Raw genomic sequence first — 24,529 nt, 5'->3', positions numbered from 1 at the left:
TGTTGTGCTGACCTCCAGCGGGGGTGGGGTCAGGCTGACTTACCTATAGCGCTTGAGTACAAATTTTTTACACCCGCAAATGCCATAGCTGGGCCCCTCTAAATGGTCCATGTAGACCAGGGCTCAGGCCTTTAACGAATGCTCCAGCCTTTTCCTGGAGGTCGGTGGCTCGGTGCGGGATTTCTCGCTTGCCAAGGAGGCTGCTGGAGTTCGATTCCTGGCCAGTGCCAGAGCAGCCATTTGAAATGCAAGCCAGTCCCTCTCTGCAGCGGGTGGGACTGCGGCGGGATATGCCCAGCCCCAGCCAGCTCTCCCGAGCCTGAGCTTTTCAGGCAGGTTTGCTGCTTGACAGGCTGCCAGCCCTTGGTAACTAACCATGGGCGAGTAAGTACGGCTCCCCCTCCTGCAGGGTGCTGGCTTGGGCGCTGCAGAGTCTGCCTGCGAGCTGCTCACCAGCGACACAGCTGAGCAGGAGCAGGCTGAACATCTTGTACAGTCGGTTCAGGCCAGGGAGAGGTAGCCTGGGGCCAGGATCCGGTTTTCATGATGTAACCAGCATCTTCTAGTCTAAGGAATTGCAAAGCTGGGGTGGAATCCAGGGAGCAGCCAGGTGCTTAGGAATGGCAGGGAAGACGCACTTCCTATTACGTGGTTGAAAAGGCAGTGCCCTTCTTAGTGGGATGTGCTGCGTTAAGAGGCCTGCTGCAGGGGGGCCTGTTCTCTCACAGACCAGTAGTAGTAGTAGGCATCCTTCAGTCTGCATAGACTATGGATCGCGCCCTTTCTAGTTTCAAGAACTGTCCGTTCATGCCTGTTCCCTGAGCCAGATGGGTCCGACTCTGGGTCAGAGCAAGTCGGTGTGCATGGCATTCGTGCTTTCCTTGCTTGTCAGAGGAGGGCTGCTCAGCAATATTCCCTCTAATCTGGTCCATCCTTGCATGGAATAAATTTTTCACCCTGCATGCACAGATGTGCACCACAAGTAGAAACAAAAACCCAGCTGTGGGCGTTCTGCTAATCAGCTGGGCAGGATATGAATCTCTCTTGAGTGGCTGTCCAAGTGGTCAGCTTACAGGGAGCCCTGCTGGTCAGTCCTGGATGGGGTGAGGGGCTTTGCGATGGGACACCTGGCCCAGTTACTAGTTGTACTGTGATTCATCATATCCATTCTCGGGTGCATCAGTCAGTCCCTGGCTGGTTAATTGAGGCTTCTGGAGTGGGCAGGGCACAGATCAGTCTAGTTCAGTTCCATGGACTTCACTTTGGGGTCAGGTTGGAATTTCTCCCGCTGCAGTTGGGAAGCCAGAGTGCAGGCCTGGCTGGGCCCAGCCTCTGTGCAGGCTAAAGGGGGCGGAAAGGTGGGCTCATGTGGGGAAGTCACAGGGAGATACTAGGTGGCCTTGGAGGGCTGTAGCTTGTGCTTGTCCTAGTTAAGGTGTCCATGTGGCCGCCGCCTTTCAGCACAGGGCACTGGGACCACGGGAGAGATCCTGTTAAACATGGGCCCCTTCCCTTGTAAAGTGCCTGCTGCAGTGCGGTGCTGGACCTGAGATGAGAACTTCTGAAGGTCCAAACAGCTGTTCTCATTGCGCAGTTCTACAGGGCCCTGCAGCCTTCTCCAGCCCCGGGGGGAGGAGTAGGGGGCTGCCGTCTCGACCTGCTCCTGCGGGGGGCCCCCACACTAACTCCGGTCTCTGATCTTTCTCCAGTCTGCCTGGACGCCTCCAGCGATTCTAACCTCAGCGGTGCCCACGTCTTCAATGTAGGCAGGTAAAGTAACGGCCATGGCTTGAAAATGGTGTGGGTGGGAGGCGGGTCAGGGACACCTTCCTTCACTTTCTGTTGAGACGGGGGAGAGTCTCTGCAGGGATGAGGGTCTAGATGCGGCTCCCGGAATCGTAGAACTCTAGCACTGGAAGGGACCCCAAAGAGGTCATCAGGTCCAGTCCCCTGCCCTCATGCGGGGCCACACACCACCTCTAACCCTGGTTAGATATTTGTCTAACCTGTTCTTAAATATCCAGTGATGGCGATTCCACAACCGCCCCAGGCAATTCATTCCAGCATTTAACCACCTTGGCAGCTGGCACATTTTTCCTAATACTCAGCCTAATCCTGCCTTGGTGCCATTTAACACCATTGCTTCTTGTCCTGTCCTCAAAGGCCGAGGAGAGTAATTTTTCTCCTCTTCTGTGTAACGCCCTTCTAAGTACATGAACGCCGCCATCAAGTCTCCTCTCAGCCTTCTCTTCTCCACACTAAACAAGCCCACTTCTTTTAATCTTCTCTCGTAGCTCATGTTCTCTAGCCCTTCAGTGGTTTTAGTTGCTCTTCTCTGGACCCTCGCCAATTTCTCCCCATCTTCCCTGAAATGTGGGGCCCACAACTGAAGACTGTGCTCCGAGGGAGACCTAATTAGCACAGAGGAGAGTGGAGGAATTAACTGTTCCACGTGTAGGATGCTTCAGGGTGGAGGAGAACTGGCAACGCTGCAGTGGGGCTGCAGGACCAGTAGAGGTGGGCTGGCAGGACCGTTGGAGAGAGGCTTGGCCAGGGAGTTTCTGGATCCAGCCACTGCTTGCATGCCTTTGCTCTTACAGACTCCAGAAGCCCTCCTTGGGGGGGCCCCCAAGGCAAGGCCTCCTGAGAGCTTGGCGTGCCCAAGGGAGGAGGGGTGGGCCTGTGGGAGGCAGGCATTTGCTGCAAGGGGTGAAGGAATCAGCACTTCATGCGCTCCAGGGGCAGATCTGCGACCCACCTGTCCCAGCCTTCCCTGCTCACTCCCCCCCCCCCCCCACGGAAAAAACCGACTACCGAAAAGGAGAGGCGTCAGGCCTCGTTTGCCGACCACCTCCCAGAGGAAGAGATGGGGTGCAGTAAGTTTAGACCTAGCCCCGTGTGCCTGGCTAGGAGTCTTCTGGCTTATTGGCCCCAGCCAGGGTACCTGGAGAGGGAGTAGCCTGATGTTTGGTCTGTGTTCTGCAGAGTTGGGGTGCAGTTACAGGAGCTCCCCACTGGGGGCCCGTTTGGGTGTACTGCCAGCTCCACACTGGCTGACCTCGGTCATGCAGAGCTTAATGGAAGGCGATGTTCCATGCTTGGGACTTGACTTAAACCCTTATGCTCTGGAGCACAGGTCATCTGCAAGTCTCCTCCACTTCGCTCTGTCTCGGGGCGACCCCGGGAGTGCCCCGTTGTTGGCTTTGTCTCAGTAGATCTTCTCCGCGTTGTCTGAGGTCTTCCTCTTTTGCCTGCACAAGAGGCTGCAGTGCCACCCGCACGCCACCGAGTGTCACCGCAGCCCCAGCGTGAACACGTCCTTGCACCGTGACGAGGTTAAAGGCACAAAATCAAACTGCAGCCCCATCTCATGGGTAACTCCACCTGCCTCTGAGCCTGACCACCAAGCCTCTTCAGCCCTAGGTCAGAGTCCATAGACACTTGTCCATGTTCTTATCCATAAGTGCTGCATAGAAATCACTGACACCTGCTTAAGGTGAAGGGAATGTCGGTATGTGCAGCTCGGGGTCATATCTGCTACCATGTATGTAACACAGCCCAGAAACTGACGAGGCAATGGCCTGGCAAATACACCAGCTTAGCGATAAGGACGCTTTCATGACTGGCACGATGGTAGGATCCAAAGCCTGACTGATATCAGAAACTCGTCCTCTTAGCTGCTGTGATCAGAGGTGGTCTGGGCTGCGAAGCTTTTACAGCCGAAATCGACAGGAAGGGGAACGGATGCACGGCAAGGTTACGTGGCTTGTTTAAGTTCACTCTGTGATCAGTAGCAGAGCTAGTCAGTTAATGCAGGTTTCATGAGCAGATGTTACCCTTAAGATGTTAACTAGAATCTGTTTAATGACCTATCACTTCAGAGCCCATTGGAGCAGAGCCAGGCTGACAGTCTGCAAAGCTGGTTTCTCAAGAGCGTTTTTTTTTTTTTTTTTTTTTTAAATAACCAGTGTGGATGAAATGTGGTGGGCCATGGGAAGTGAGCACCCTCTGTCCACTGGGCGTGGTGGTGCTGGGGCAAGTTCTCTCATACTCTGCCCTTGTACCCTAGCCATTTTGTGGAGAGATGGATGCAGGCCTTGGTCAGAGTGTGCATGCCAGAGGCCTCTGTGCTCCTCCAGACCAAAAGTCCAGCTGGTGGTGGTGCTGGTGGTTCTTGTATAGACCTTTGTCCGCTAGGAAACGGACCACGTCAGCAGGTGGACGGGAAGTGCTGCTGTTTGCTCTCCATCTGGCTTGGAGAGAGGCTGATATCCAAGGCGCCTCCCCTCTCTTAGCCCCTGTGAACAATCTCGTCACGTGAGGTGGGGTTGCATTGATGCTCGTGGATCTATAGCCTTAGCCCTCGCGCCGAAGAGCTTTGCAAAGGGATGCAGAGCCACGCAGGCAGGCGGATGGCATGGTTGAACAAGCCTCTCCCATTCCAGACTTCCAGCTACGCTCTTCCGGGCGTCTCTCTGAAATGCTGTTCTGTTCTACCGAGTTTTGTATCCCAACGTTTCCTCCTCGGAGCTGAGTGCTGCAGGTTCAGGCATTCAGTGATAGGACTGTGTGTCCTATGGGTTTGCTCTTGCCCTCCTCCTCTGCCCCAGGGAGACTTGGGTGCGCAGTGGTGCGTTTTGCATGTTTTCAGGTGTCTGTGCTGCTGTTGGTTGAGAAGGCAGGTTGCATTGCAGTGTCAGGTGGGGAGGTGTCAGATGGTGCTTTATTCCTGGAGGAGTCTGATCTATGGTCTGGGACTGACCCCCACATTCTGTTCACTCCCACACAGATGAGTGCCTTCCCTGTGCCAGGATGCTCTGTTGTCCCAGAGGAGCGGAGATGGTGACTGTTCTCTGTCTGGGAGTTTTCAGCACCCTGGGTATTGCGTGCCTTGAAGCCAGGGACTGAAACCTTGAGGGTGGCTCTCCGCTGTAGAGATTTGCGGACAAAGCCACATCTGATGTGCTCAGAGAGGAGAGATCCTGCAGCCTCTCCCAAAGGCTTCAGGCTGGGGTGTGTAGCAAGTGTTGGGCAGCTTTGGCACTAGATAAGCTAATTTACCCTGCAGAGTGTTAACTACTCACTCTAGGGCCAGTCCTGGAATGTTCCACCTTCCTTGGGAGTGTCGGGCGTTCCTGCTGGAGACGGGATACCGTCCCAGGTTTGACGGGCTGACCCATGACAGCAATTCCTTCCTGAAATTCCACTTCCTGAGGTTAAAAGGTGACCGGAGATTGCAGAGGAGCAGAGCAACTTGGATTTGCCCCTCTAGATGCTTACAGGGACCTGGAACTGGTGTGTCCGGCTTGCCTCAGGTGCCCAACAAATGGTGAAGGACGTACGTACAAACGGATGAGGTGGCCGATTCCTGGCATGCACCGGGGAAACTGAGGCCCCGGGTAAAGCCAGTTCAGCAGTAACTGGTGTTATAACCTTAATACAACATCTTCCCTCAGGCGTTTTCTTCTCTTGCACGTAGAGCTCTGTATGCTGCTGCCTTCTGCTTGCAGGCTAGTCAGGCTGTTCTGCTTTCCCAGCAGTTACTGGCAGCCTGGTAAGCAGGGGAGAAGCAGAGCTCTCTCTTCGGTGACCGTAGCCTTGGCACGCAGCAGCAACGAAACGCTCTGTTCTGCTCCTTCCCCCCACTGGGTGTGCCCATCTCCTTGTGTTGGGGGCCATCTGCTGTTGTATGTGCGCAGAACCTAGCACAGCGGGACCTGGGCTGTGACTGGCTCCAGGGTGCTGCAGTACTACAGATAACGGCTAACCTTCTGTACCCAGCAGTTAACGTGCCCTGGAGTGGGGCTAGGCTTGTGTTGGAGAGCAGGAGCCGTGGGGCGATGGGTGCGTCTCAGCTGAGCAGAGAGCTGGGTTTGCAGGGAGCCATGTTTCGGAGCTGGTTAAAGCTTGTGAAGCAGGAGACCCCAGGCAGGGATGAGCAGTGTGGCTGACGGTCGTTAGACCAGCTTCCCTGTTGCACACGGATGCCCCTCCCCCCTTAGTCCTGTAAATCGTGGGTTTACTGTATTGCAGAAAGCTCCGGAAGGAGGAGCAAAAACCGTTAGGGGTACGGAATAGCTCTCACCTCTGTTTGTCAGAAGGTGGGATCGAGCAGCAGGGGACGGACGGATCACTTGGTTGCCCTCTTCTGTTCTGTTCTTTCCCTGTGGGACACCAGGCACTGGCCACTGGCGGAAGACTAGGTCCAGGGCTAAGCAGACGTTTCCTCTCACCTATAGTGGCCATTCTTATTGATTGCTGCAGACAATGTTCCTCCAAACGTCTGCTCCTCTTTCGGGCCTTGTGGCCCATGAAGTTCGGGATGTGCGAGATGTTCAGAGAATAGCAGCTTGCTGGCTTGCAAACGGAGGGCATTGATGCCGCATGGTCGTGGGATTGGAACTGGCCTGAAAGTCAGACGTTCGGGGTTCCGTACCTGGCTGTGCAATCCAGGAAGCCATGGGGGCTTGGTGGGCCTGTGGAGAGGGACAGGCCCGTCACCTCTTAGTCACTGGCTCCGAAGCTGCCCAGCTCAGTGGAGAGTGAAAGCTGCTGCCACCTCAGTAGGTGCCCAGGTACAGTCGTGGGGCTCCTCCTCAGCCGCAGCTGGAGCAAGTGAACGCCGACCCACTCCAGTTTCTCCTGCAGACATGCGTGTTGCCCACACTGGAAGGGTTGGCATGGCCTGAGTCCCTCCTTCAGCGGGCTGGGGTGGAGAGAGGAAGGAACAGAACAGAGAGACAAGCACATATGGGGGAATTGGGATGGGTTAGGTAAGGGGAAAGTGGGAGCTTCAGATAACAGATGGGGAGTGGAAGGGCCCAATCAGAAATTACCTGGAAGACGAGAAAGGGTTGGGAAATCCTGATGTGAGGAGAAGAGCCTGAAGGTACGGAGGTGGAAGACAGGAGCAGGGAGAGCGAAGGCAGTGTTCCTTTATGGTTTGTGTTTTTCAATCGGATTTAATTGGGACTTGGGTGTTCTTGCACCAGAACAAATGGGGAGCCTCCTCCCAGCTTTCCCCAGGGATGGAACGCTGGCCGCTCTGTGCCTCCGTTTGTTTTCCCTTTCCAGAGTTGGTAAGTATGCCCTGCAGCTGGCACCAGTAGGCAGCCCTGCTGGCTGGGGAGGGAGGCGAGTGAGCGAGTGGCTTTGGGAGCTGAACTTTCCCCTGCTACGTGCCAGGTCAGGGCGGAGGTGTTGGCTTACCCTGAGGCTGCCCACGCTGCTCCTGTGCTAGGCTCAGGCCTGGCTTGTCTCGCAGCGCTGAATTGACAAGAAAACGCGTACTAGATTTAATACAGCACCCAGCGCCAACTTGCTCTGCACCTCGCAGCAGCCAATGGAAATCTGGAGGGAAGGGCCAGATGAGAACCCCTGTCCCGAGCCAGACCTCAGTGCCGAGAGCGTGTCACGTGTGGTGGGGAATGTCCAAGCGTTGTCTCGGTACTGTAGTGGACCTTCCCTGGCAGGCTTGCTGTGGGGTAAGAAACCAGCAGCAGCTGCGTGTGTCCCTGCGCAAAGCCCGTGCCAGACAGCTCTATCCCTGAGAATGCCAAGCGAAGGCCGAGAGCAATGACCGGGGGCGTTAGATGGCGAGCAGTGAGCCTGTCTGACTCTCTGTAGAAGCTCAGTCTTGCTAGGCTGGACGTGGAAGCTGCTGTCTGCTCTGACAGGCAGAGCGCTCACAGTTCGGAGCCTACTTTCATCTCCCTCTCCCCACCCCCCCCGTGTGAACTTTGTCTCTTGGGACGGCGGGCCTTTCCTGGGCTGCGAACTGGCCTTGCAAAGGGGCTGATCAGGTTAATAGGCTCATGTTCTTAGTCTTAATGGAGACAGACGACTTGGAGTTGCCTTGCCATGATCCGTTACCAGCTCTCTTCCAGTGGTTTAACATGCTGGCATGTGCTGTGGCCAGGGGTTTGGAACTTGATTTGCAAAATTAGCCTTAAGAGCTAATTTCCATATTTAAATGCAGCAGCCTGGTTTCCAACAGTGCTGCGGTCCTGTTCGGACCCTTTTGAGGCTTGCCTCTTTTACGCTCCTGTGATTTATCCCTGTTGAGCACTTGAAGCCCTGGATCACTTGGCCTTGGCTGTTGTCTCTGACATCTGCCCTAACGTCAATCAGGAACCTCAATGAAAGGGTTAATGGTGTCAGTCAAACAATTCACGTAGCTACTAGAGGGCAAGAATCTCCCGGTCTCACTTTACATTGCGTTGCCCAGGCAGAAAACCAAACCCTATTCCACAGCGATTTCCACTGAGAAATTTGCCCTTTAGTAATGCCCGTAAACTCAGCTGCAGAGAAACTCCAAGCAAATGAGAACGATCGATTGCTTGATTGCTCTCGTGAGTTCAGCCCATGCTTGGGTAATTCAGTCACTTAGAAATACCAAGTGTATCCTGGAAGGCCACAGCACATCACTCCTTCTGGATCTTCGGAGCCTATTCTCTTGGGCATCTCTTTCAGCTGTCTTGGAGACAATGCCATGAAAGCTTTACTTCTTGGGTGGGGCATGAGGGTGGTGGTGGGTGGTGACAATATAGATTCTGGGGACTCTTAGAACTCCAGGTAGACTTTCAGGTTCTGGTTTGAGGCTGGAAAGTGACGACATCCCAAGGATGCCCCAGATGGAAGCAAAAGCTGTTATTTGGGCCTCTTCTACCCAGGTTGCAACGCAAGTTCTTTAGACTCACGATCTCCCTTCTGGTCAGTTAGCCTCAGGGGTTACCCTGCTGCGGTGGAAGCTGAGGATTTCCTGGCCTGTCTGTGGCAATAGTGGAACTAGTTTGGTGAACAGGAGTTGTGAATGCAGCCCAGGTAGTTAGTGACCGAAAGCCATCTGACCAATTGCCAGTGTCCCTGTGTCCCCATGGCAGAAACCACAGCAACGTGTGACGCTAGATGGGCCCTGGTTGAGAGCTGTGGAAGGGAAGTTAATGGAGACCAGGTGGCCTCCTAAAGACAGGTGTGAGCCACCTGGCAGGGTCAGCATGAGTCTGTCTTCCTGTTTGGAGACTGTCAATCTGACACGTATTGTTAGTCCCCTGGGGCCTTCCGAATATCCTGCAACACAGCGAATTCTTCAGTGCAGTAATCTAGCATGGTGGAGCCTTCCAGTGCAGTGCAAACCCAGGGTTCTCGAATGATGAGTAAGGGGCGGGGGGCTCTCCTGAATCCCCAGGCTCACAGGAAGTAGGAGCAGCAGCCTGTTGTGGTGGGGCTGGGCAAGTCTGTGCCGCTCCTGGCTTACGGAATCACACTGCTCACTGTTCCACTTCATGGCCAGAGTAGTAGTACCCATCGAGAGAGAAGCCGCAAATGCTGACACACAGCAGCCCTGGGGAGGAGAGGGCTGGGAGCAGAATGATAAACCTGGTACGGAAAGGTACTCTGGCCAGCTGATCTGAGTGGTATGACCTATGTTTTACATAGGCTTTTTCCACTCCACGCCTCCCAGTCCCTAATGCATTGAGCTTCTGGTTTGCCAGTCTGCAAACTCAGCATCGCTGGGCAGCCCCGGACTGGTGAAATTGCTCCTTCACTCTCATGCTGTAAGACAGCAAGTGCAGGCAGCTGGGGTCACTATCCCACTGAGGTACAGAAGAGGGGGTGCTGGAGCCAAGCTTCTAGCCTGGAGCGTCACGGGGACGTGCGCCCACCCAAAATACCATCTTTGTGGTTCTCTGTGCAGCAGTGACCGGCTCCCGGTGACCCTTAATCTTGATGGGATCGTCCAGGTGTTGGACTGCCACCTTCACGACACGGCCACTGGGATGATGACCAGGATTGCAGTCCTGAAATGGCTCTATCACTTGTACATCAAGACTCCACGGAAGGTAAGTCTGGCATGCTCACCGGGGGTGCGGTGGCCTCTGCAGAGCTTTGGAGTTGCTTGGCCTCGCCGTAGTTATCGCTGAGCATTTGTGTCGCTTGCAAAGCCAACGCTTCTTCCTGGCTCAGGGCCTCCAACGTTCGGGGGTCAGCAGGGGGCACCGCGCTTCGGGCAGAGGTGTGAGTGGAGACCTTGGAGGCGGTAGCAAGGAGCTGTTACAGGGTTAGACGATGGGGGTGCTGCCGTTTAGCATTGAGCTGCGTTGGTAAGCATGGGGATGAGCTGCAGAGCTGGAGCTAGTGGGGTGGTTTAACCTAGGCCTTGTGCTGTGCACATGGCTGCAATTACAGCCTTTTTTCTGAGCACTCGTTAACTTGAGACGGCCCATCAGTGGGGCCCTTCGTGTGCCATGGCTGAAAGGGACGCTGCCATAGCTGGGCCGCACGGCATCGAAGGTGGATCTAGGTGGAGAAAACGGTCTGTACACACGTGAGCGATACCCAACGTCTCGTCGGAATGAGCCCTTCTGACATTGGGGACCTCAGTACAGTGGTTCCCAACCTTTTCGGTGACCCAGCACACTTCAGTGAGACAAGCAACTGCACAGCACACCTGCTTTCTTCAGATGCATTAATGGTTCGTCAAATTGACTTACGTTTTCTGTGGCCGGAAGCCCTCTGCCAGGGCAATCTGTGCAGGAAAGCGGCAGAGCTTTGCAGGTTAGGCCCCTGTTTTGTGAGCAGCAGCACCCACTACCAGTTCACATTCCCTCCACTTCAGCTTCTAGGTGGTCCCTCGGGTGTTCGCCAGGTACACAGCGTTCATGGCAGCCTTCCTTCAGAAGCAGCAGGTGCAAGTATTCCTGTACCTGGCTAACTAGCTAGTCCAGGGCCTCTTTTGGGCCCAGCAGGACCACACGAACCCAGCGTGGACGACATTTCCCAGGCTTAGCCTCGTTCTGGATGCGGCCAGGTCAATCATAGAGTTCATCGGAGCACTCCTTGGCGCCGGTCAGCCCAGAGCGTTCCTCCGTGAATCTGATTGCCTCGCCACGAGCACCATCCCAGGAGCTCAGAAGGTTCTCTGATGCTATGGGCGAGACTGCCTGAGACTGCTCAGGCACATGGCTGCTTGTATGTACGTGGTATGGCGTGCCAGGCTGCAGCTGTGTCCTGTTCAGGCTTGGCTCACCCAGGTGTACGGGCAAACTGAGACTGCCTCGGCAGACCGGTCACACTCCTCAGGTCCTCAAGTCCCTCTGGTAGAGGCTCAACACACAAGTAGTCTGTGCTGGAGGCCCCTTCTTCAGGCCTCCTTGCTACAGCTTAGCAAAGATGTTGGCCCCAGCCTTAGCAACCCTCTGCACAAGAGCTCAGGCTTTGCGTGCAGCGTTCCTGAGGTAGGTTCCCATTCGAAACGTGCAGGGCGGTGACGACGTCATCTGTTTGCTCCTTTGTCACGCTGCACGCTCAGGCAGCCTTTTGGAGATGCTGCTGCTTTTGGCAGAGCAGGACTTCAGTTTGCAGCTGGTGAACGTTGACCCCGCTTCTGCGGGTCTGCTTGGGAGTCACCTTCTTGAACTGACCTGAGCAGTCACTTGGAGAAAAGGTTACCCACCTTTCCTAAGGGTTGCTCTGTCAGAGGTGGTGTTCATGTCTGTTCCAAGACCCACCAGCCTGCTCGCTGCTGGAGCAAACGAGCAAGAAGGAGCTGAAGAGGAATTGTGTCCATGGGAACCTAGATTTGCTGCCGCGAAGATGCCACTCCGGTGGGCTCCACATCTGACCTGACAGGTGCTGCTCAGGGAAAAAAAATCCTCCCTAAGAGCGCACGTACCTTCTCGGACCTGACATGAGCAACACACTTCCAGGAGTAACAATTAAACAAGGGAGAACTGTTTTTTGTTTCTGCTGTTCATTGTCACACCCTCCCTAGCCCTTCATATTCACGTTCCTTGCCACCGTCTTCCCTGGGCGGAGAAGGCTGCTGCAGATGTCCCATAACCTTCTCCTGCAGATCTGTTGGGGGGCACTGGACTCCTGTTGAAATGCTTCTGAAACCTCTGCTCTGCCCAGTGTCTCTGGTCTATCTTCTCCCTTAAAGCTGTGTGTGGTTTTTGGGGCTCTTCCACCAGAGCTGAAACTTCTGACTGCCTCTGTAGGTTGATTGTTACCCTTGGGCCCTGTGTAGGACTCTGCAGGCCGGCTGTCCAGCCTAATGGACACTGTGCTTGGCACATGTTTTCCCTGTTAGGTTGAGGAGAGCAGTAGGTTTGGAGAAGGGTCTGTGAAGGCCCTTTTTGATCCATCACTCCCAACTTGCTGTAGCCGAGCTTTCATCAGCAGACTTATTGCAAGGAGAGTGAGTGCTTGGGTGAGGTGGCTATCGATGAATTCAGGCTTCCATGGCGGTAGGCCTGTTGATTTGGACACCTGGTCCCTATCCTGCACCGCATGGCCTGCAATTAAAGCACGTCTGGGGCCTGAGCCCCGGCTGGGTATTTGTGCACGTTGGGCCTTGTCAAGGCTTTTCATGGATCTTCAGGAGAAAGGGGGATGGGAGTTGGTCTTTAGAGGTTCCCTTCCAAGAGAAGGAGGCGAGGCAACAACCCGGTCTTCCTGCCCCTGGGTGCTGCCTTACTGCTCCCAAGCATGGAGCAGCCCTTGTAGGACGTGTCATAAGATCTCCCCTCGGAGCAGCTGCCACCATTCATGCCGCCTCTTACGCGTCATGTCTCAGTAACCAGCTGCCTGATCGGACAGGAGGTGGGATTAGAACTGATGCCCAGAAACTCGCTCCAGTGCTACCCCTGGTTTAAATAAGAAATCCTTCCCTTGTAAGTCTCTTCTGGGCTTTTTTCTCTTGGGGAGGGTGGCAAAGTGCCAGCGCCCCACACTATAAACTTACCTTCTTGTTCCGTAGGTATAGAATCAGCTCCACGGTAGGCAGTCGTGTGTCCTTCTGGGATTGTACGTGTTGGCCCGTTCGGCGTGCTCCCGATGCTTTCAGCAGAGCCAGTGTTCTATTACCTACTTCAGAGACCTTGCTAGCTATCTGGGAGGGGGATTTTCCAAGCCAGACTGAAAGCTGCACCGAGCAGGATGGCTGCTGGTGCGTGGGAGGGAATCTCCCAGACTTGGGGTGACTCTGAGGCCATGTGTCTTTGTGATTTCAGATGTTCCGGCACACGGACAGCATCTTTCCCATTTTGCTACGGACGTTGTCGGACGAGTCGGACGAGGTGAGTGAATGCTCGGCCTGCGGCCCTTTCAGCTGGCATGCTCGCAGCTTAGCTTTGGGCTAGCCTGGACCAGCGGGGCTAGGTTGGAACGCACCGGTGTGCTGTGTCAGCTCCTCTTTGGCTCTGCAGGGTCATCTAGCCTGGGGGGTTCTCAAACTTATGACGAAAATTACTCCCTGACCCCAGGGTGGGAGGGCTGGAGCCCAAACCCCGCTGTCCTGGGTGGAGACAGAGGGAGGCACAGTGGCCCTAGGTGGTGGTTGAGCTCTGGCTCCAGCTTTGGGCTTGACAACCCCCCTTCAAACAGTATCAGGAGGACCCACTTAAGAGTCCCGACCCAGAGATTGAGAGCTGCTGATCTAGCCCTTGCGTCTGCCAACATCCTGAGCCGGCGCTTCACGCTGAATCTACCCATCAGCCCAGCTGGAAGGTCCCGGTCTCCCACAGTCAAGGGAGAAGGTCTCCGGAAGGCCAGCTGTGGCAAAGGGGCCTTCACCTGCTTAGGGGTTGGTTACTGGCTTGGCTCAGTTTGTTTTCCACCCTGAAACTTTGTCTTCACAGTCCAGAAGACGTTGCACAGAGTAAATGGTGTCCAGTGATTTACCCCACCTTAATGTCTTGGCAGAGAGCAGTTGCCGATATCTTTTGCCGCCAGGCACCGAGGTGGGATAAAGCCTCTCTTGCCCATGGCTGACCTGGCCTGGCTTCCTTGCAGCTCCTTCTTTCCGCCAGCGATCCGCAGCTGGATGGGGGATGCGTGTCGTCCTGTGGCTAAATGCCTTTTCACATCAGTGTGGGGGCAGACCACGTGCAGTGCCTGGCTCTCAGCTGGTACCACCAGCCTGTTGCGTCAGTCAGACGGAGTGTGTCTGAAGGAGATCCTGGGAGTGGGGAGATCAGGCCCAGCTGGTGAGAAGGGCTTCGCTGCCAGTGCTGGTGTTTGCGCTGAGACTTTGAACAACGGGAGATAAGAGCAGAGCAAAGGAGGGCCTGGCCTGGCCTGGCCTGGCAGCTGTGTCGACGTACCGTGCTGCTGCTCAATGCATGAGGCGCTAGGCCCAGAGCCACGCCACGCAGGCAAATAAACCAACGTGCCAGGATAACCTGCTACTGCCAACGGAATACAACAGCTGGCAGTGCAGTCTGGAGTGGTCTGAACTGGGACCTCGGTGTTGCACTCCTGGATTCTGTTTGTGATCCTGAAGTGGATTCCCAGGGCATTGCGAAAGAGGCTTTGTTCTCCTTCACTGATCCTCGTGCCTGGAAAATTGGAATATTTGCCTCCTGGCGGGGGAGGGACTTGGATTTTTAACCGGGTGAGTGATGCATTTTTGACATCATTAGGCGAACGTTTGGTTCTCGTCTGCCTGCAATGCTTCTTGAGGTGCTCCTGCAGCAGATGGTGACTGCATCTTATGATGGCAATGGGTGACATCTCTTGTGCCAGGCCTTCGCTGGGTCTCTCTAGTGATTGCTGGAGAGAGACTGGGCTCGCATCCCTCATCTGTCAGCAAGTTGCTCTCTTCCATGAGCAAAGTAGAGGTCCGTTTTCTTGAAAGGACCATGCCTGCTCCAGGCTTTGGGTCCAGCAGCGTGGCCCCACCCCTCACTTCTGGGGCTTTGCTTGGCATTCTGAAGGCACTTTGCTTCCCATCGAACTAGCCGCCCCCATCCCTGAGCGTCACATAGCCCTGCTAGTGGTCTTGGAAAGTTTCAGGGGCCGGACTCTCTCAGTGGAGTAAAGATTGTGCGTGCTTTGGAAGGCACTGTCACCCAGCCTTGAAAAAATCCTTGGCTAAGGGGATTGTTGAGAACCAGGGAAAAATAAGTGACATCAAGGGAGTGTGTACTGTGCAAATCCAAATGAGTGCATGGCGATATTCCATTCCCTGCTGCTTACGATGCAAGATTTCAAGGCATCCCATCTGCCTTTGCAATGCTTTAGAAAGCTTGCATCTTGCAGATGGACTCTGGCTTGGCAGGAAATTGCAATGAGTCACATTACATTTACATTTCTTTTTGCAATTTTTTTTTTTTTTTTTTTTGAAAAAAAAAAAAGAAGCCAAAGCAGAAAGGAGCTTGGTGATGCATTTCCTCCATGTGATAGAACTGGGAATGGCTCAGAAGCCATTTGAAGATGATTTATTGAATCTAGGCTATTTTACATAAATATTTTTACTTCGGAAATCCGTAGGAGCGTCAGTCCATTAAATAACATTGCTCAGCTGGTTCCTAACCTGCTTTGCTGGCTTCCTGCTGCATCGCAAATGGGAATGCCTGAAATAGCATTCTATCAGTGGCTCTTTTGGAGGGATGGGAAGAGATGGCTTACAGGACTGTGCAGTCAGAACTGGAGGCAAGGGATTAGGCGTCAGTTTCTGACACTGCCACAGCTGGCGCTGGAGAGGCTTGACGTAGCTCTTCTTTAGTTCTGTCTCTGCTACAGAGAATTGCACAACAGCTGTTCGTGAGCTGTGACGGGCCTTTAGGATGGGGCGAACGCAGAGCAGAGATACAGAGCCTTCCCAGGCTATTGGTGGGGGGAGTTGCTAAATATACAGACATCACAACATTTCTTTTCAGCTCTCCAGCGTGGCGTGTGCAGCAGTGCCCCTAACTCTGAGGCCTTTGAAGAGTAACTCGGAGGGAATCTGAATCGGGTGATGCCCTGTCTGGAACTTAGAGTAGCAAGGTGGGGAAACACTGGTCTAAAGCCTTGAGCTTTTACCTTTCGTAGGCGTCACTAGTTCAGCACGAACGCTCAAGGTTTCTCCTTTCATTTCTGCTCCTGTGCTGGCTGACGGACTAGTGGGTGTGTTTCCATAAGACTTCTTTGCTTTCCTGTGGAAATATAGACGTCAGTATTCCCATTTCCTAGCAGCATTACAGGGCAGATTTTGCAGCATTTTGCTAGGGCGGGCGTGGACAACCAAAAGCGTGAGAAGAGCCATTTGTGTATAGGGATCGCTCAGTGGTTTGAGCAATGGCCTACTAAACTCAGAGTTGTGAGTTCAATCCTTGAGGGGGCCAGCTTGGGGCAAATAGATTTAAAAGAGGGGAAAGAAAAACATCTTTCAAAGATGGTGCTTGGTCCTGCCAAGAGGGAAGGGGACTGGACTCAGTGACCTCCCAAGGTCCCTTCCAGTTCTGTGAGGTGTGTGTATATCAGTTCAGTAAAAAACTCAATAATTCAAGAGCCACAACGCATGTGAATACAAGACGGTCCTTACTAAGGAACGTCAAACCATACCTTTTGTAACCCCATTTTAAGAACAGCGCGCACCCGATGGTTTGTAAACTGCAGGGGGTTCACAAACTTTTTACATATTCTGTTTCCTCGCATTTTACATGTTCGTACCACTGTCTTCCTGACTTTCCCTCCCGAACCTTCTCTCTCTCTCTCTGGAGGATGTTAAGGGGAGTTATCCAATGTTCTGAGATCCAGCATTTTGGGATCATGTATCATTTGCTATTAAGCTGTGAGTTGTTCATTTTGGGGCTTTTGGATGTTCACTGCTTTTTTGAAATAATGAGGAGGGTGTTTTTTTCAAACTTTGCACGCAGCTCCGGGGTTGTAGCCCCTTGTGCTGGGGCATGAAAACCTGTCAGTGAAATGTAGTAAACAGTGAAACAGCTGAGTGTTATTGTCAAGCTGAGGAACACAGCAAACAAATGGATGAAAGCAAAGGATGGAGTGTGTCTGGCCTTTATAATGCTTCAGTTTAAATGCACTATTGGTTTCTTTAGATGTGTGATGGAAACTTGTTCTTCAAAAACAGTTAAAGCTTGTAAACTCCCGCTGTAACATCACTTCCTAATTCACCCGAACAATTAACTTCATGGCTGACCGTGCATATGCTGAATCTTTTCACTTAAAAATAGGGAAAATGTCGTGGGGATTAAAGTTGCATTCTCCGAGTGCTTGCTGATGTGCATTCCATATTAAGTGTTTGTGTGGCCATGTGGGTGGTCATGGCTCTGGGGGAAAAAATTCTAATGGTGTTTAATACACTAGCCGCTAGCCCCTCATGGCTGTTTGGCCAGTTGAGTGTAGCTAGTTGGCTTGAACATTAAATCTATTTTAGACAAAAGTGGCTAGTTTGCTCTAGCAGTAGTGCAGTGACTGTTGCGTCAGAACCGGTTGGACACCATGGCCATCGAGTTGTCTCTAGAGCCCAGTGCCCTCTCAGTCCTCCTTTCTGCCAGAGACAGCTGCCCTCAGGTTTGTGACTCTGTCCCACCACGGGACCAGAATCTAGTGCTGTCAAAGCTCACTTCCCCTCCCGGCCTTGAGCTATTAGCTTCGTGTTTTCTGTGCTCCTCTTGTGGAAGGTCTCCTTCTTGGGCACAGTCACTTCGGCCCAAAGATCCTCTGAAATTAAATTGCACACACTGGAACCCGTCTCCTGCCCAGCTGTGGTCTCACCCAAGCTTCTCACCAAAGGTGGCGCTGTAGCTTGTCAATTGTCAAGGTGAATGCCTTCCACATTTCTTTCCAAAGCCTCATCAATCCAGCAAAGAATGCAAGTTGCGTACCCTGGGGTTAGGCAGCCTTCAGCCTTCTCTATTGGGAGAACCGGACTTTTCCCTAAGTCAGCGCAGCGGCGACAGGATGGAAGACCTGCCAGGTGGAATGTCCTCGTGCATCAAGTTTTGTTACGGACAGCCGAAAGTGCCGCCTGTGGCAGTTGCGACTGTCCCTTCCACCAGAGCACAAGCCTTAGCAGCTATTGTCCTGTGCAGGGGGTGATTCAAGGCCTCTGTAGTCCTGCTTCCTGCGATCTAGCCATGCCTTCGCATCCCATTGTGCAATTACCCAGCAAGTTGGGATGGTGCCAGCTTTGGTGCAGCTGTATTGTAGGCTGCCCAACAGCGAACTCCAAGCCCAGCTCCAAGGCTGCTGCTTGTGAGTGACGTAACCTGGAATCTACATGGCAAGATGAAAACCCAGTTAACCACTCATGTAACTGTTGTTCTACAGGATATGAAACAGAGTAGTAGCAGTAATAAGCCTCTTCCACCCCTCCATCTTGGAGCATAGGCCATTGACAACCTTTCGCCAGCATCCCCTGTCCTGGGTGATCTTTTCCAGCTCTAACCAGGTGTATCCCAACTTTTCAGTGTCTGCCTTCAGGTTGCTACGCCAGGTGTTTCTTGGGCTCCCTCTTTTCTTTTTTCTTTGTGGGTTCCAACTTCAGGCTTGCCTTGTGATGACGCTGGTTGGTTATCTCAGGGTACATCCAGTCCATCACCATCATCTCTTCCTGATTTCGCTCCTTGGTAGAAAGTTGGTGAGTCAGTTGCCTCAGGTCTTGGTTGTTGATGGCGGATGGCCAATGGATCTGGAGGATTTTACAGAGGCCGTTATTGATAAACGTCTGGATTTTTTTTGAACGGAGTAGAAATAAATGCTCTGTTTTCAGAACAGAGAGATATGAGTGCTGTCCCCCAGGGTCTCAGTCCTGGGACCTGTCCTATTCAACAGATTCATCAGCGGTCTGGAGAGAGTTAATCAGTGAGTGGCAAAATTTGCTGATGATACAAAATTACTCCAAGATAATAAAGTCCACATCAGACAGCAAATAGTGTCAAAAGGCGGTCACGGAACTAGGTGAGTAAGTAGCAAAAAGGCAGGTGAAATGCTATGTGGATACATGCAAAGTAATGCATACTGGAAAACATCCCAACCGTACATATAAAATGATCGGGTCTAAATTAGCTGGTACCACTCGAGAGAGACATTGTATTCATTGCGGATAGTTCTCCGGAAACATCCCCTCGGTGTGCAGCAGCAAGCAAGAAAACAATCAGGACGTTGGGAATCGTTAAGGTAGAAATAGATGGGACAGAGAAAAATCATATTGCTGCTTTATAAAACCAGGGTGCGTCCATATCTTGAATATCGTGTGCAGATGTGGTCCCCTCGGCCCAACAGCAACGTAGAAGAATCGGAGAAGGTTCAGGAAACGGCAACAAAACGTTCAGGGCTTTGGAACAGCTACCCCAGTGTTTCCTGAGTGTATTTGGCCACAGAACCCTTTTAGACTCAATAGAATTTTGTGGAACCCCCTTCTCAGGCTCTACCCTTCTCAGCCCCCAAACCCGCCTCCTTCTCCAGGCGTGACCCGTCTCAGCCCCAAACTGGCCCCTGGGACTAATCCATTTGTGGCACTGGCTGGGGAGCCTATGCTGGGTGGCCATCTGCACCCAGCAGAAGGAAGGCTGGGGGGGTGGGGTGTGAGCCGAGCCATGCCCACCGGAGTGGTGTGGCCCCTTGGATAGCGGGGTGAGTGAGGGGCTCTCTGTGGCTCCCTGCCCTGCCACTGCTGAAATAATGGAACTAAATTCAGTCGGTTTAACAACCGGCTCCCTCCCACGCTCTGCTGGCCATTATACCAATTCAATTTAGTTCTACTGTTTCAGTGGCGCAAGGGCAGGCAGCTGCAGAGGAGTCAGCTATCGTCATGCAATCCTTATTTTCACTTCGCAGAACGCCATTTGGAAAGCCCTGGGCTACCATATAAGGAGAGATAAATGAGACTGAGACTTTTGAGCTTCGAGAAGAGGTGACTGCTAGAGGAGATACGAAAGAGGTCTAGAAAATAATGACTGGCGTGGAGAAAGTAAATAAGGAGGAAATGACTTTCCCTTCCCATAACACAAGAAGTGTGTGGTGGGGGGGTCACCAAATGAAATTAACAGGCATCAGGTTTAAAACAAACCAAAGGAATTATTTCTTTACACATGGCCCGTTCCACCTGTGGAGCTCCTTGCCACGGGAAGCTGTGAAGATCAGGGTTCAGAAAAGAGCTAGACAAATTCATGGGGGATAGGTCCATCCCTGGCTGTTAGCCAGGCTGGGCGGGCCTGGTGTACCTAGCTTCTGTTTTCCAGGGACAGGAACGGATGGAGGAGTAGATCACTTCATGACCTGTTTTATTCATTCCCTCTGGGGCATCTGCCGTTGGTCAGAAGGCAGGATGCTGCGCAAGCGTGATTGGCTGTCTGACGCAGTACGGCCGATCTTGTGTTGCTCATGTCCATTCCATGACACGAGCTCCTTCCCTGCTTGTGGAGGTGGTGGCAAGAAGGGACTGAGGGCGCGAAGCCAGCAGTGCCCAACATACAAGTAGATACTCCGGGGTTTGGGGTGTCAGAAATGGTCCCACAGATCCCACTAGAGGACAAGTTTCTGATGACCATGGATGTGGGCATGAAGACACCCAACGTGGGACGGACGTGAGCAAGACCTCTCCAAGAACGATAACTAGGAGAGGGAGGCCAAGGGTTTTCTCCTGGCTAAATACTCCTCCTCCACCCGTCGGCATTTGAAAGTGAATGTGGCAGACTTCATTTACCAGGTTACCCAATGAAAAACGGACACCCCTAAGGAGCGTACAGTAAACTCTTGATGTAATGGACTTCAGAAATGATGGTCGCTGTCTGCCAGACCCTCCCACCTCCAAATAAATGCCAGAGACTCACCAGAGCCATTGCTGGAGGGGCCGTGGTGGGGTGCAGGAGCTCTCCTCCCCCAGCCCCGGGTGCGTGGAGCACGTTGGTGCCCGGCCGCTGCTGTCTGCAATGGGGCTGAGCAGCAGTCGTGGGGCGTTGGAGGCTCCAGCCCACTGTCGAGCAGGGGGCGGCCACGCTCCATCTTCACGTGGGCAGCTCGTAGCCGGGGGCTGGAGGAGCTCTGGCGTTGAGAGCTGCAGGAGGTGGAAGGAACCAGGCCGGCATTCAGCTCCTCTCCTGGTAATCTGGAGGGGAGGAAGTGGGAAGGGAAGAGGTGAGCAGAGGATGGGAGTGAGTGATGGGCTGGGAAGGTCTGTGCATCATCATACGGTCTAACCGTTCGGGGTTAGTGGTCACCCCTTCCCCCATTAGGCCGCTAAATCGAAGGTTTGCTGTATCTGTATCAATAGCTACCAACTCACCGTCAGGTTAGTATTCCAGGGAAGTTGGATCTGGGAAGGGGAAACTCACATGCCACACATGAGCAAATCCAGAATTGTCCATCGTTTTCCCCCTCTCCTCCAGCTTTGACTGGCGGCAGGATTGCTGCGACTTTGGTTTGCTTCTATTAGAAGGCAGTTGGTAGTCAGTTGACTAAGATTGCTTCTCATTTGGGGAGGAAAAAGTAAACCCAGGGCCTTGTTATGTAACTTTCAGCCAGCTGTGGGAAAGGTGGAGGCTTTGACTCAAAACATTTCTTACAGCAATCATGGTGGCGGCCTGAACTTGCGGAGAGGGGGGAAATGGTGGACGATTCTGGACTTGCTAATGTTTGGCATGGAAGTTTCCCCATCCCTGTAACACTAACTTGCCCCCAACCAGCCATCTTCCCTGCATGACTCTCAGCCAGCGTTCCCTCTATTTTTTTTTATCCATGTGCAGATCCGAGCTTCGTTTACAAGGAGGAGGATGTAAGGTGGGGGCGGGGGGGTGAGAGGAGCGGAGACATGGGAAGCAGAGTTCTCTCCGTTTATTCCATGGGAGGAATAATTTTATTATGTGCACCAAGACATGGGTGGATGTGCACCACTAGTAGAGGGAGATGCTGCCGACTGTGGGCTCTCTGCTAATCTCCTGGGCAGCGCCTGAACCTCTCCTGAGCGGCTCCCCAAGCGCTCAGCTTGAGGTACTGCAGGGGTACAAACCTTGCTGCCTTCCTTCTGGGATGGGCTTGGCCTGGAACGTTCAGAGAGCTCCCAGCGCAGCACAGGTTTTCAGGCACAATGATGCTAAACGAAAGCTTTCGCCAAAGTGAATCACTCTGTTTATTCCGGGTGCTTTTGAGTTTTTCTCTCTTGGTTTTTAGACCCATTGTGCCTCTACGGGTCTAAGCTTTCAGTTGGCTCAGGCCAAAAGATGGGACCCCGTGTGAAGCAAAGAACATAAAGTAGGACGTGCCAGAAAGAGCTCCGAGAACTTAACGTGACCTGAAATTCGCTTCCTTTGTTGTAGCCTCAGGCCTGGGATTCAGGTTGATTTCTTAAAGCACCCAAAGGGCAACAGATGCTTCCCAAGCAAGCAGCCAAAGTGCCTGTGCCGAGGAGCTGAAAGCCATGGTTAGGGGTGGGCTAGGAGAGATGCATGGTCCCCAAGAGGAAGTGATTGAGTGAAGCTAGCTTGTGGTGTTTGCTGGCTTCCCATCTGTATGGACATTAAAATCCCCCCAAAAGGCCTTTTAAGTGTGATGACGCCCTGTCTGAACCGAACTGAGTAGGGTTTACCAGCCAGGCGAGAAAGGGACGTGTGAGCTAATTTTTTTTCTGATGCTTGGGGGAGAGTTTTGTTCTAATTGAATTTGATACCAAAGCTTCCCCGGGGATTACGAGCTCATTAGGAGCTGAATTTGGGGCCGGGAGGCTGGCTTGGTTGGTTTTTGGAGCATGGAGGTGTGAGGTGAATGCAAAGAAATAGAGTCCCATTTAAGTTGGATCACAGACGATGTTGCGGTCTAATGCGTTATGCCTGCAAGCAGAGCTTCCATAGGGGATTCTGGATGGATGCGGTTGTGGTGCTGGCCCTTTGCTGAGAGTTTGTGCTCTTTGAGATCAAAGAGCTGGGTCTAGCGAGGCCTGCGTTAGCGATGTGCTGCGGGGTTTCTCTGGCGGGAACTTGAGGAAAGCAGTTGGGTTTCAAGGGTGTCTTGGCTGAGCAGATGACATGACCAGGAAGGTGCCAGCTGACTCAAGCCTCCTGAGCCAGTGTGGCAGCAATCCTTTGAACAGTCAGCTGGCCAGGCCAGGCCACCCAGACACGCCTTTGCTCTCTGTAGAAAATTCTGGGGCTCTTACCTCTGCCTGCCACGGGGGAGATTTCAGCTGGTGCCTGGCACTGGTACAGCTCAGATGGTTGACGTACTTGACTTAAACCCTTGTGCTCCCGGTGGAGCACAGGTCATCTACAAGCCTCCTCCACTTCACTGTCTCGGGGCAAAGCTTCTAGCCGACTCCAGGAGTTCCCCAGTAGATGTCCTTCAATTTCAGTAGCTCTTCTCCACGTTGTCCGAGTTCTTCCTCTTCGTGCTTTCCTTGCGGGTTTCATGGGAGAGCTGGACGGACTCTGCTGGGGGACGGTTCTCTGAGATCAGGGCCCAGCCCTTCCCACTTTCTTCACTCGATTCGAACCTCCAGTGGTTCTTGTCCTGCTCTGTTCCAAAGCTCCTCGTCTGTGACCAAGTCTTGCCATTTGATGTGAAGGACGCACCTCAGGCATCTGTTTGTGAATGTCTGTAGCTGAGATCATTGCGTGGCTGACAGTGTCGCTTGCTTAGCTGCTGCAAGCTGTCGAGTTGAAAAGGGTGCTTCTGGCAGCCCCTTTGCTGTCACTTACTGAGTCATGGTGTCCTTGTGTTTTGGGTCCACCTGGTAAGGTGTCGCTTAGGGCACCGTTCTTCTGCCACCGGTTCTGTGCTTTGAGGTGTAGAGAGATGAGGCCGTTCCTCCACCGGTACAATGAGCATCTGACTTGCCTCTCGGGGGGGTAAATTACAGCACACCGTTTCAGTGGCCCATCCGAAGATGGAAGCAGCCTTTTTCTCCGTCCCATTGGGCTGCAGTCTGTGGCACGCTCTCCCTTGCTGCCTCTGCATCGGGAGGAGGACAGGCATTGGCAGGTGCCAAGGCAAAGTGGCTTCCAGTAAGTCTGGCTCTCTTGTCTCTCTGCTCCCCAGGGTTACTTGCATGGATCAACACATTGCTGTCCACTGCTGTCTCCTGCAGAGCTGGGGCGGGGAACGGGAGAGGTCCGATTTGCTCCAGCCCCCACCCTACTGCCCCAGTCTCTGTACTGTTTTAAATCCAGGCACCAGTGACTCTGGCTGTCCCCTTTCCGGGTCTTTGCCCCTAGCGCTGGTGGTTGCAGTGCGTTCGTATCCAGCCTCTCTGGTGTCCAGCGCCCCATCTGGCATCAGGCGGGGTGTGAAACTCTCTCTGTGCGCTAATTACACATTAGTGAAAAATCTGCCGCTAATGATCAGGGCCCCCGTCCTGAGAGATGACAGGTCAGCCCTGATCCGTTTGCCCTCTGCCAGCTGCCACCTTGGCTCTCCCGTCTCTTGCTGCGCGTCATGGAACGTATTACTTAACTCCGTCCTCGCTGCCTGGTGCCTTTCAGTCCCGAGGCCCTTCCTTGCGCAGCCGGCTCCCTCTGCATATCAGGCGTCCGTTTCAGAGTTGAGGGGGGCATTTCGCACGTGGTGTAGCCAGGTGTTGGGGAAGCAGGACCTGCTAGGTTTCCCCTGCTGCGCTTTTACGCAGCTCTCTGGCGGCGGGGGCTGAAGTGTACCGCTTCCTTCAGGGATGGGGAAACACTTCTTACCAGTGTTCCCTGTAAACTGAGCAATTGGGTGGACGGCCAGGAGAGATTCAGGTGCCACCAAACTGATTAGCCGAGAGCCACCTGCCGGCAGCGTGTGTCTGCTGCTGGTGCACGTCCACCCA

General features: G+C 53.3%; 1 protein-coding gene across 2 annotated transcripts in view; it reads left to right on the top strand.

Annotated features, from left to right (window-relative positions):
• Nucleotides 1-24,529, top strand: part of VAC14 (VAC14 component of PIKFYVE complex) — a 160,664-nt gene that overhangs the window by 34,406 nt on the left and 101,729 nt on the right. For both annotated transcript variants that reach the window (XM_075008450.1, XM_075008451.1), the window contains exons 10-12: nt 1,710-1,770; nt 9,698-9,842; nt 13,014-13,079. In XM_075008450.1, coding sequence (XP_074864551.1) covers nt 1,710-1,770; nt 9,698-9,842; nt 13,014-13,079 — 272 coding nt within the window. The remainder of the gene's footprint in view (nt 1-1,709; nt 1,771-9,697; nt 9,843-13,013; nt 13,080-24,529) is intronic.

This window comes from Carettochelys insculpta, chromosome 14 (assembly GCF_033958435.1).
Source record: "Carettochelys insculpta isolate YL-2023 chromosome 14, ASM3395843v1, whole genome shotgun sequence".
In the NCBI taxonomy this organism is placed as follows: domain Eukaryota; kingdom Metazoa; phylum Chordata; order Testudines; family Carettochelyidae; genus Carettochelys; species Carettochelys insculpta.
This window is presented reverse-complemented; position numbering and strand designations above follow the sequence as displayed.